The 13394-nt window shown below is 45.1% G+C and overlaps 1 protein-coding gene across 1 annotated transcript in view; it reads right to left on the reverse strand.

Moving 5' to 3' along the window:
* The window catches only part of LOC311113860 (integrin alpha-7-like), a gene marked incomplete at its 5' end in the record, with an annotated part of 56469 nt that overhangs the window by 13599 nt on the left and 29476 nt on the right, over positions 1-13394 (reverse strand). Inside the window, 11 exons of the mRNA XM_084189148.1 lie at positions 599-718; positions 910-1128; positions 1394-1496; positions 1761-1838; positions 2112-2266; positions 7937-8120; positions 9403-9518; positions 10075-10224; positions 10580-10749; positions 11418-11479; positions 11581-11807. Coding sequence (XP_084045274.1) covers positions 599-718; positions 910-1128; positions 1394-1496; positions 1761-1838; positions 2112-2266; positions 7937-8120; positions 9403-9518; positions 10075-10224; positions 10580-10749; positions 11418-11479; positions 11581-11807 — 1584 coding nt within the window. The remainder of the gene's footprint in view (positions 1-598; positions 719-909; positions 1129-1393; positions 1497-1760; positions 1839-2111; positions 2267-7936; positions 8121-9402; positions 9519-10074; positions 10225-10579; positions 10750-11417; positions 11480-11580; positions 11808-13394) is intronic.

Genomic DNA, 13394 nt, shown 5'->3' on the forward strand with positions numbered 1-13394 from the left:
GTGTTCCCCCAGGTCTCCGACCACCAGATGAGCGTGCCCAGACGCTTCACCACCCTCAGCCCGATACGCCGCTCCATCACTGGGGAACACACACACTAAGCACTTGGACTGGACACCCCCGGACATTTGGTGACCCCCGGAGCACAGGTACCCACAGGACCCTGAAAAACCCCAGAGCCCCAAGCACCCCTGGAACCCCTGACACCCCTGGCACTCCTCTTCCCGCCTGAAACCTTCAATAAAGAACTCTGAATTTGAACTTGCGCTCTTGGGTCCTCTTCTGTCCGTGACAGTTTATGTGGTTAATAGGATAAATTACACATTCTGTTCAAATCTGTCTCCAGAGTGATCTGTTCTTGCGATTTGTAGTCTATGACGTTTCAGATTTAGATATGATAATATCTCACAAAGTTGCTTTAGTTAAGTAAACTGTATTTTCTTCAGCGTAGCTTTAGTGTTACTTAACTTCTTCCAGTGTGAAGTAACTGGTAAACTATATTGTCGGAGTAGATTCCCCAACACTGGTTACAACCCCATTGTAATCCCTCTTGTTCCCTGTCCCTCTTGTTCCCTGTCCATCTCTCTCCCTCTCTCTCACCAGTTTGAGTGACTTGCGTCTCTCTGAGGCGGCCACAGCAGGCGTGGTCCTACCCAGACTGCCCTTGGTCATCACATGCCCTTCCTCTTCTGGGTGGGACCGCCCCTTCCTCCTGGCCTGCTCACAGGGATAGGAAGCAGAGATCAAATAAATCTAATGAAACAACAAAATACTTAGTTTTAGGCAAACAATATAATTATGCTTTAGCTCATGGGTGTGGGGAGGTGTACACTTTTTGTCCAATGTGGTTATTTCTGGACAATATCTCAATTTATGGAACCCCTTATGGCTCAAGACAACTAAAAGCCTACCTTCAGGCCTGCAGCCTGTGGCTGGTCGTCAGAAGGAGAGCTGTGGGTGAACTTGCGTGGGTTGAGGGAGGTGTGGGGGGTACAGGGTGTTTCTGGATGGCCATGGAAGTGGAGAGAAGTGGGGTACAGGAGCCACTTCCCATTGGACAGCTCGTGAGGCCACATGATGTTGAGGAAGGCGGAGCCTAGCGTCTGCAGGGACGGCCCGGTGTTGGTCACCTGATTAAAACATGAAGGACTGAATAGTTAACCGAATGAAACATGATCAATGATTAAAAAAAACACATCAAAATATTCATATATTGCTCTCTTCACAACACTGCATAGCTTTTCATCGTATATCTTCCAAGGTTCACAGCCTTAGAATACTGTATATCCCTGTGCTACATTAGCATGCTACATTTCCATGCTACATTAGCATGCTACATTTTCATGCTACATTATCATGCTACATCGTCTTTTGACTCCTCTCTTCTTCTCTCACCATAAACTCAAACTCCACAGCACTCCCCACATCGTCCAGAGTCTCCATGGCGCTCTCCCCCTTCACAGCCCCACTGAAGAACAGCTGGTGTGGTCTGGCCAGCCTGAAACAACACAGAGACAGACAGGTAGGGTCAGTGGACAGCTGGACAGAGCCTGAGAGTCTTATGGTACCACTGTTTACTGTTTTTATGGATCTCAGGACTCCTTGAAAACAGCAGCAAGTGTTACAGAGTGGACTGTCACTATCCTGGATTAAATAAATCAAATCAATGAATGTGTTTTTGACCTACTGACTCACTGTACTGAATGTGGCCACCGTGGGCAAAATTAGTTTGACACACCAGTGATATGAGGGTGTGACTTACCCACTGACAGCCAGGGGGAGCTCTATGATGATTTTAGCCACGGCTATGACTGGGGCCAGGTCTCGCTGTTCACTGATACTGAGGAGGAGACAACACACACACATCATATTGACTGCAATCTGGATAAACGTTCTATCTTCATTTCTAGCTATATCAATTTGAATACATATATTGAAAGTAGTAATTCCCTTCCATGTGCAATGAATGTTTTATTAGTGTAGTACCAAGCAAAGCCATTCACCTTGTGAATTGCCATGATATGAAAATAAACAGTGTTTTTTTACAGTACGAGAAAACAAAGATGCGTTAAATGGAACAACTATGAAAATAAGTTGCCCAGCCAGGACTTACGTAGCCAGCAGGAGGTTGACAGTGAGTTCCGTGGTCTCTATGGTGATAGCAGAGGTGCTAAGGATGATGTAGAACTTCAGTATAGCATCTCTCTTCAGGGGGTTTCCCAGCTCGCACTCTGCCTGAGAGCCATTCTGATTGGCCTGGCACACCACCTACACACAGGAAACAGGAAACAGGATCATTATACTGCTACTGTAGCAAGGTAAAGTTGCCCTAAGGTTTCCCTGACCACATCACCAACATAGTTTTTCCTGGGTCAGGAAAAACTCCTGGCTCTAAGCGTAACATGTCAGCCCTGTCCAGAATCGACCCCTAGACCCTACCTCCTAGACACTGGTGGAGATCTGAGAGGAATGGAAACGTTTAAGTGTGAATACCTGTTGTCCCGAAGCCAGAGTAGGAAAGGGTGTCCGGCAGGGTTAGGGTCAGGGTTGGGGTCAAGTCCAATTTACTTTGAAATTCCAATTCAATTCTTGAATTCACTCATGAAGTGGATCATTTACATTTAATTACATTTGAGTATTCAAGTTATGGAATTGGAATTGAATTGGAATTAGACTGCTTGGACTTTTTTAACTGGAATTGAATTGGAATTGTAAAAACATTTAATCTTCGGAAATGAATTGAATTGGAATTCAATATTTTAAAATGTCCCAGTTAATGGAATTAATGACCATAGTATTAAAAAATTGACTGTACGATTTGTTTTTAATCATTTCAACCTGTATTCCTATATTTCCCATATAGCTAGGTTGTCTGAACAGTGAAATGATCAGCCTTAAACCAGAGGGAACTGAATTTTAATTGGAATTTGTGGAATTGTTGGGGATAATATTGAATTGGGATTTGCAGTCTTGGAATTTACCTAACACTGGAATTCAGAGGAATTGAATTACAGTGGGGGGAAAAAGTATTTAGTCAGCCACCAATTGTGCAAGTTCTCCCACTTAAAAAGATGAGAGAGGCCTGTAATTTTCATCATAGGTACACGTCAACTATGACAGACAAACTGAGAAAAAAAAATACAGAAAATCACATTGTAGGATTTTTTATGAATTTATTTGCAAATTATGGTGGAAAATAAGTATTTGGTCACCTAAAAACAAGCAAGATATCTGGCTCTCACAGACCTGTAACTTCTTCTTTAAGAGGCTCCTCTGTCCTCCACTCGTTACCTGTATTAATGGCACCTGTTTGAACTTGTTATCAGTATAAAAGACACCTGTCCACAACCTCAAACAGTCACACTCCAAACTCCACTATGGCCAAGACCAAAGAGCTGTCAAAGGACACCAGAAACAAAATTGTAGACCTGCACCAGGCTGGGAAGACTGAATCTGCAATAGGTAAGCAGCTTGGTTTGAAGAAATCAACTGTGGGAGCAATTATTAGGAAATGGAAGACATACAAGACCACTGATAATCTCCCTCGATCTGGGGCTCCACGCAAGATCTCACCCCGTGGGGTCAAAATGATCACAAGAACGGTGAGCAAAAATCCCAGAACCACACGGGGGGACCTAGTGAATGACCTGCAGAGAGCTGGGACCAAAGTAACAAAGCCTACCATCAGTAACACACTACGCCGCCAGGGACTCAAATCCTGCAGTGCAGACGTGTCCCCCTGCTTAAGCCAGTACATGTCCAGGCCCGTCTGAAGTTTGCTAGAGTGCATTTGGATGATCCAGAAGAGGATTGGGAGAATGTCATATGGTCAGATGAAACCAAAATATAACTTTTTGGTAAAAACTCAACTCGTCGTGTTTGGAAGACAAAGAATGCTGAGTTGCATCCAAAGAACACCATACCTACTGTGAAGCATGGGGGTGGAAACATCATGCTTTGGGGCAGTTTTTCTGCAAAGGGACCAGGACGACTGATCCGTGTAAAGGAAAGAATGAATGGGGCCATGTATCGTGAGATTTTGAGTGAAAACCTCCTTCCTTCAGCAAGGGCATTGAAGATGAAACATGGCTGGGTCTTTCAGCATGACAATGATCCCAAACACACCACCCGGGCAACGAAGGAGTGGCTTCGTAAGAAGCATTTCAAGGTCCTGGAGTGGCCTAGCCAGTCTCCAGATCTCAACCCCATAGAAAATCTTTGGAGGGAGTTGAAAGTCAGTGTTGCCCAGCGACAGCCCCAAAACATCACTGCTCTAGAGGAGATCTGCATGGAGGAATGGGCCAAAATACCAGCAACAGTGTGTGAAAACCTTGTGAAGACTTACAGAAAACGTTTGACCTGTGTCATTGCCAACAAAAGGTATATAACAAAGTATTGAGAAACTTTTGTTATTGACCAAATACTTATTTTCCACCATAATTTGCAAATAAATTCATAAAAAATCCTACAATGTGATTTTCTGGATTTTTTTCTTCTCATTTTGTCTGTCATAGTTGACGTGTACCTATGATGAAAGTTACAGGCCTCTCTCATCTTTTTAAGTGGGAGAACTTGCACAATTGGTGGTTGACTAAATATTTTTTTCCCCCACTGTATCTCTGAATTCAAAGACTGAACTGGAATTTTTATTAAAAATAAATTGAATTTACACGGCGAGAGAATTTAATTTAAATTGAATTTGTGGAATTGATCCCAACCCTGGTGAGGATCAAGGCTAGAGTTAGGTGTGTGTACCCGAGTAGGACAGGTTGTGTGTGTTTCATATTTCAAGTTTTTAATGTCACATGTACAAGTACAGTGAAATGCCTTTCTTGCAAACTACAAACCCAACAATGCAGTAATCAATATAAATGCAGTAATCAATACACAGCCATGCAATCTCCATAGACAAACATTGGCAGTAGAATGGCCCGTACTGAAGAGCTCAGTGACTTTCAACGTGGTACCGTCATAGGATGCCACCTTTCCAACAAGTCAGTTCATCAAATTTCCGCCCTGCTAGAGCTGCCCCGGTCAACTGTAAGTGCTGTTATTGTGAAATGGAAACGTCTAGGAGCAACAACGGCTCAGCCGCGAAGTGGTAGGCCACAGAAGCTCACAGAACGGGACCGCCGATTGCTGAAGCGCGTAGCGTCTAAAGATCATCTGTCCTCGGTTGCAACACTCACTACCAAGTTCCAAACTGCCTCTAGAAGCAACGTCAGCACAAGAACTGTTCGTCAGGAACTTCATGAAATGGGTTTCCATGGCCGAGCAGCCGCACACAAGCCTAAGATCAGCGTCGGCTGGAGTGGTGTAAAGCTCGCCACCATTATACTCTGGAGCAGTGGAAACGCGTTCTCTGGAGTGATGAATCACGCTTCACCATCCGGCAGTCCGGTGGACGAATCTGGGTTTGGCGGATGCCAGGAGAACGCTACCTTCCCCAATGCATAGTGCCAACTGTAAAGTTTGTTGGAGGAGGAATAATGGTCTGGGGCAGTTTTTTATGGTTCGCGCTAGTCCCCTTAGCATACAATGACATTCTAGACGATTCTGTGGTTCCAACTTTGTGGCAACAGATTGGGGAAGGCCCTTTCCTGTTTCAGCATGACAATGCCCCCGTGCACAAAGCGAGGTCCATACAGAAATGGTTTGTCGAGATTGGTGTGGAAGAATTTGACTGGCCTGCACAGAGCCCTGACCTCAACCCCATCGAACTCCTTTGGGATGAATTGGAACACCGACTGCGAGCCAGGCATAATCGCTCAACATCAGTGCCCAACCTCACTAATGCTCGTTGCTGAATGGAAGCAAGTCCCGGCAGAAATGTTCCAACATCTAGTGGAAATTCTTTCCAGAAGAGTGGAAACTTTTATAGCGGCAAAGGGGGGACCAACTCAATATTAATGCCCATGATTTTGGAATGAGATGTTCGATGAGCAGGTGTCCACATACTTCTGGTCATGTAGTGTATGTATAGGGTAAGGTGACTAGGCATCAGGATATAAGATAAACAGAGTAGCAGCAGCATATATGATGATTGTATGTGAGTAAGTGTACGTGTGTCAATATAAAAGTGTGTGCATGTTATGTGTGTGTTGGAGTGTCAGTATGCGTGAGTGTGTAGAGTCCTGTGAGTGTGCATAGGAATAAATACAAGGGTCAACTAGTCAGTGTAGCCATTTTGTTAGCCATTGAGCAGTCTTATGGCTTGGGGATAGAAGCTGTTCAGGAGCCTGTTGGTGTCAGACTTCACCGGTACCGCTTGCCGTGCGGAAGCAGAGACAACAGTCTATGGCTTGGGTGGCTGGAGTCTTTAATGATTTTACGGGCCTTCCTGTCACACCGCCTGATATAGAGATCCTAGATGGCAGGGAGCTCGGCCCCAGTGATGTACTGGGCTGTCCGCACCACCCTCTGTAGCGCCATGCGATCGAGGGCGGTGCTGTTGGCATACCAGATGCTCTCAATGTTGCAGCTGTATAACATTTTGAGGATTTGAGGGCCCATGCCAAACCTTTTCAACCTCCTGAGGGGGAAGAGGTGCTGTCGCGCCTTCTTCACGATTGTGCGCATGTGAACCAAGTCCTTAGTGATTTGGACATCGAGGAACTTGAAAATCTCGACCCGCTCCACTGCAGCCCCGTCGATGTGGATGGGCTCGTTTCCTGTAGTCCATGATCAGCTCCTTGGTCTTGTTGACGTTGAGGGAGAGGTTGTTTTCCTAGCACCACCAGGTCTCTGACCTCCTCCCATAGGCTGTATCATTGTCGCTGGTGATCAGACCTACCACCATTGTGTCGTCAGCAAACGTGATGATGGTGTTGGATTTGTACGTGGCCACGCAGTCATGGGTGAACAGGGAGTACAGGAGGGGACAAAGCACACACCCCTGTGGGGCCCCGGTGTTGAGGGTCAGCGTGGCGGAGGTGATGTTGCCTACCCTCACCACCTGGGCGCGGCCCGTCAGGAAGTCCAGGATCCTGTTGCAGAGGGAGGTGTTCAGTCCCAGGGTCCTAAGCTTGGTGACGAGCTTGGATGGGACAATGGTGTTGAACACTGAGCTGCAGTCAATGAAGAGCATTCTAACATATTCCTCTTATCTAGGTGGGTGAGGGCAGTGTGGAGTGCAATTGAGATTGCATCGTCTATGGATCTGTTGGGGCGGTATGCAAATTAGAGTGGGTTTAGGGTGTCTGGGATGATGGAGGTGATGTGTGCCATGACCAGCCTTTCAAAGCACTTTAATTAAAGATGTGAGTGCTGCAGGGTGGTAGTCATGGTGGCATGAAGCCTTAGAGGTCTTGGGAAGAGGAATGATTGTAGTCATTGTAGACCTTTCCTGCAGCCAAATGATCAAATCGCCCTCTAGTGGCCTCACGGGTGGAATGTTATTAATATTTTTCATAATTAATCAACATTATTTATTTATTTTACGCTGAAATTCCGGTGTTTCTATGTCAAATGGTTTTGTTATATTTCAGTCTTCTGTGGTGTATAGTAAAGTGTAATATTGGGATGCAAACTCAAAATGGAATACATTTCATCTCTATATCTGACAGGTCTTCTTTTTTTAAAGACCATAACCATGTGTATGAGGTGTATACATTTGTTTCAAAGTGGATTTGTTTAAGAGTGCCAAGAATCACAACGTGTGACCCTGATTTAGCCCACTGTAGTAAAATGTTTAAGACGTGGGGATTACAGACTTGGACAAGGAGAGGTTGAACATTACCATGAATAAAAATAATAATATAATATGCCATTTAGCAGACGCTTTTATCCAAAGCGACTTACAGTCATGCGTGCATACATTTTTGTGTATGGGTGGTCCCGGGGATCGAACCCACTACCTTGGCGTTACAAGCACCGTGCTCTACCAGCTGAGCTACAGAGGACCACATGTATGTGCGTGTGTGTGTTTGGTGTGTGTACCTGTTGTCCCCTGAAGCCAGAGTAGGACAGGGTGTCCGGAAGGTTCACCAGTAGCTGGGCAGCGTGGGCATCATCTCCGTCTTCCTCTGGGTACAGAGGGTCAGAGGGCATGTTGGTGACGGTCACCTCCAACACCACAGACCTCTGGTCAGACAGAGAAAACACCGCCACCTCTTCATCGTCCCTGGAATGAAGGGATAAAAAGGAAATAGAAAAGAGGAATAGAGAGAGTGGTTAGACATAGGATCTCTGGTCAGAACAGAGAGAACACCTCCTCACCATCTCTGTAATGAGAGGGGCATGAGGTAACTAGAAAAAAAAGTGGTTGGATATGAAGGAACAGTGAAACAAAAAAGGAAGAATAATACCCATCTGAGGTTGTTTAAGATGTAGGGCAGGACGGCCCAACCCCGTTCCTGGAGCACTACTGTAGGAGTGTTTTCTCTCCAACCCTAATCTCTGGTGGACAGATCTAGGTGTACATAACTGGTACCGTAGAATCTGTCAGGAAGGAATGGGATGCCTGGGACAACGAGCAGCGGTAGTTCTGGTTTTGGGGGGGGGGGGGGGGGGGGGGGGTTTCGTCACTGGTTATTTGGACACTGTTTATTAGTATCTTTCGAATTTTGGAAGGGGAGGAGACATTCGGGCCGATAATTTGCAAAGAGAGAGGGTGGAGCTCCTCGTTTGCGAATCCGTTCCACGTTCTAGAATCTCTTAATCTCGTCTCTTAACATGTATGGACCCAGAACTATTGAGCAGCTAACCAATTACGCAAGACTTTAGTTCTGGGTTAACCGAGATGACTCTGACACTAATCTAGCAGACCTGATTCTTATAATAGTTAGCTGGTTGATAAGCTGAATCAGGTTAGTTACAACTGGGGTAGAGCGAAAAACCTACAGGAGGGTAATCAAATCAAATCAAAGTTTATTGGTCGCATATACAGATTTGCAGATGTTATTGCAGGTGCAGCGAAATGCTTGTGTTTCAAGCTCTAACAGTGTAGTAATACCTAGCAATACAAAACAATACACACATAATCCAAAAAGTTAAAATAAAGAAATTAAGAAATATCAGAACGAGCAATGTCAGAGTCCGTAATAAATATATATATATATATATATATATATATATATATATATATATATATATATATATATATATATATATATATATATATATAATGGTGTGAATATAAGTTATTTTCGGCTGCAGGCAATAATACAAGAAACATTCTTGGCAAATAACATAGGAAATGAAATACTCCAAAGTTGTCTAGGAGCTAGAAACAGGGCGACCGTGTCTGTGGGTGCCATTTTGTCATTTTGGCTCTCCAGGGACAGTGTCGGGCAGCTCAGATATAGAGGCATGGTAAAATAGAAGGTAGAATGTAACAGCTATTGGAATTGCTGAACTCCTCTTCTCTGGGGAATGAGGAAATATAAAGAAGAAGTCATACAAACCTTGGCAGAGGGGTGAAGAGGTCAGAGGTGATAGGTCGGGTTCCAAACTGGTAGGTCAACTTCAGGTTGCTCTGACAGATCTTATCATCACCACAGCCTTCCCTCAGGAAATTCACCTGCAACGGAGGATACAGACTTCATCTCAGGGATGGACATGGAAAAAATTCAAATCATAGAATTGACCTTAAATCTTTTTTAAATGTCCAAATGATTTCACTTTGGAACCTGGTTCCCCCACTATGAAATAACAAAACCCTGTAGTATCCCTGTATCACACAGGCATGTATTAATTAGGCCTGTAACACAACCATTTCAAGTCTTCCTTCATGAACTTGAAAATGCAAATCAGTATGTTCCCTGGTTCTGTTGTTATGGTACTGACCTCAGAGTACAGGGTGTTGGAGGTGGCAACATTTAGTACAGGAGGTCGAGGTACTGACCTCAGAGTGCAGGGTGTTGGAGATGGCAACACTCAGTACAGGAGGTCGAGGTACTGACCTCAGAGTGCAGGGTGTTGGAGATGGCAACACTCAGTACAGGAGGTCGAGGTACTGACCTCAGAGTGCAGGGTGTTGGAGGTGGCAACACTCAGTACAGGAGGTCGAGGTACTGACCTCAGAGTGCAGGGTGTTGGAGGTGGCAACACTTAGTACAGGAGGTCGAGGTACTGACCTCAGAGTGCAGGGTGTTGGAGGTGGCAACACTCAGTACAGGAGGTAGCGTGTCTCGTTCCTCTGGGTTAGTGTCTGAGGAGAACATGGGGGGTCTGATGGTATGGGTGATGGCCAGAGAGATGGGACGCAGCTTGTCACGGATATTCTCCTGAATGGGAAATAATTAAAAGATTACTAAACGGGATCATATGATATTGGAGTTGGAAGGAAATAATACTTTTTTTCATTCAACTAAGACAATTAATAAATTGTTCGATTATGCCAGTTTAGCTAGATAAAGCACATCTCAAATACCATTTCTTCACAGGGTTGGAACACTATGCAGCTGCATGTAGGGGGCGATAGAGAGCACTGAGAGAACGAACTGAACACTTCACTTTACCCTTTTTCATGTTGCATAGTGCTCCAACCAAGAAAAAGTATTTGATATGTTCTGCAGTTGTACTCTGTAACGCCTCCTGTGTGTCTTCCAGATCAAATGACTGCGTCATATTGTACTGTACGTTTAGTTGGAAGGTGGCGCTCTGGCAGGCGGGATGACGTTGACCCTTCAGCTCCACCTCGTCAGTGTGTGTGTACTCCGCCGCCTGTGCACTTTGACCCAGGAAGCTAACACGGTGGGGCAGGCCCAGCTTCCTGCGCTCGGTGTCAGCCTCAATGAGTAGGACCAGAGCTAGTGGGAGGGAGGGAGGGAAGGAAGGAAGGAAGGAAGGAAGGAAGGAAGGAAGGAAGGAAGGAAGGAAGGAAGGAAGGAAGGAAGGAAGGAAGGAAGGAAGGAAGGAAGGAAGGAAGGAAGGAAGGAAGGAAGGAAGGAAGGGAAAGAGAAAGAGAAAGAGAAAGAGAAAGAGAAAGAGAAAGAGAAAGAGAAAGAGAAAGAGAAAGAGAAGAAGAGTCAGAGAAATGCAGCACTACAACACACCAGAGATAAGCTACTGGACATATTACCACACTATTTAACACAGCTGGACATGTTACCACACTATTTAACACAGCTGGACATATTACCACACTATTTAACACAGCTGGACATATTACCACACTATTTAACACAGCTGGACATATTACCACACTATTTAACACAGCTGGACAAATTACCACACTACTTAACACAGCTGGACAAATTACCACACGATTTAACACAGCTGGACAAATTACCACACTATTTTACACAGCTGGACATATTACCACACTATTTTACACAGCTGGACATGTTACCACACTATTTAACACAGCTGGACATATTACCACACTATTTAACACAGCTGGACATATTACCACACTATTTTACACAGCAAAAACCAACTGGTTCTAAACAGAGAGGTGTACAGTTTAGTAACTCACTGATGTCTGGTGAGTAGGTCTCAGGATAAGCAGTATAGGTGAAGCAGGCTTTGACCTCCACACTGAAAACAGAGAATAAAGTTAGCGAACAACAATCTGTCAACAGCAGAAATACACTACCTAATGTGAATAAAGGTTGAAATTAATGTTATTTGCGACCTACCAAACTCCATCTCTCCCCTTGCAGTTGTGTTGCTCCAAGTCAATATACTGCTGAGGTTCGATGGATACATCCCGGATCACATGAATGACTGGGCGAGACCTGTACAGAACTAGCTTATCACCGAGAGAGCCTACTGCCAGGTCAGGGTACAGGTTCCCATCGATGTCCAGGCCTCCTGAGATGGAGTAGCCAAACCTCTTCACCCCCTCGTCCACTCCATCCAGGATCTGTGAGGGGCAATCATGAAGATCATGTGTTAACTTGTATGATCAAGTGCAACTTTACACCTGAAATTACTATTCAGGTAGTCCTATACACCTGCAATTAGGGTGTGATGTTATCAGTCAGTAAACTTAGTTGAACTTGAACCACATCGTCGTTATTGAGAGTTAGCAATATGACCACCATGAAGTTTGCAACACCAGAGTTGAGGCTTTGATTCTGATATGATGAGACACCACTTACAAAAACGTAATATTTGTATAATTTTGTATACACAAGTTTCTACTAAAGTTTCCAATTTTTAATGTGTAGCCCTTTCCTGCAGTCAAAGTACCAAATCACCCTATAGTGGCCTCATGGGTGGAATGTTAATAATATTCTTCAGAATTTCAGAATTAATATACCTTTTTTTTTTCAAACCAAAAATCTGGTGTTTCTACACTACCGGTCAAAACATTTACATTTACATTTTAGTCATTTAGCAGACGCTCTTATCCAGAGCGACTTACAGTTAGTGAGTGCATACATCATTTTTTATTTTACATACTGCCCCCCCCCCCGTGGGAATCGAACTCACAACCCTGGCGTTGCAAACGCCATGCTCTACCAACTGAGCTACATCCCTGCCGGCCATTCCCTCCCCTACCCTGGACGACGCTGGGCCAATGTACATGTGGGTAGAGTTAAAGTGAACATGCATAAATGATAAACAGAGTAGCAACAGCATAAAATGCAAATAGTCCGGGTAGCCATGATTAGCTGTTCAGGAGTCTTATGGCTATGGGGCTGAAGCTGTTAAGAAGCCTTTTCGACCTAGACTTGGCGCTCCGGTACCGCTTGCCGTACGGTAGCAGAGAGAACAGTCTATGACTAGGGTGGCTGGAGTCTTTGACAATTCTTAGGGCCTTCCTCTGACACCACCTGGTATAGAGGTCCTGGATGGCAGGAAGCTTGGCCCCAGTGATGTACTGGGCCGTACGCAATACCCTTTGTACTGCCTTGCGGTCGGAGGCCGAGCAGTTGCCATACCAGGCGGTGATGAAACCAGTCAGGATGCTCGCGATGGTGACACACTCCAGCCACATGAGATCCTCAGACCCCTTGTGAGACCATATGCTGGTGCGGTTGGCCCTGGGTTCCTCCTAATGCAAGACAATGCTAGACCTCATGTGGCTGGAGTGTGTCAGCAGTTCCTGCAAGAGGAAGGCATTGATGCTGTGGACTGGCCCGCCCGTTCCCCAGACCTGAATCCAATTGAGTACATCTGGGACATCATGTCTCGCTCCATCCACCAACACCACGTTGCACCACAGACTGTCCAGGAGTTGGCGGATGCTTTAGTCCAGGTCTGGGACGAGATCCCTCAGGAGACCATCCGCCACCTCATCAGGAGCATGCCCAGGCGTTGTAGGGAGGTCATACAGGCACGTGGAGGCCACACACACTACTGAGCCTCATTTTGACTTGTTTTAAGGACAATACATCAAAGTTGGATCAACCTGTAGTGTGGTTTTCCACTTTAATTTTGAGGGTGACTCCAAATCCAGACCTCCATGGGTTGATAAATTTGATTTCCATTGATCATTTTTGTG

The sequence above is a fragment of the Coregonus lavaretus genome (assembly GCF_964263955.1).
Source record: "Coregonus lavaretus genome assembly, contig: HAP1_SCAFFOLD_2187, whole genome shotgun sequence".
In the NCBI taxonomy this organism is placed as follows: Eukaryota; Metazoa; Chordata; class Actinopteri; order Salmoniformes; family Salmonidae; genus Coregonus; species Coregonus lavaretus.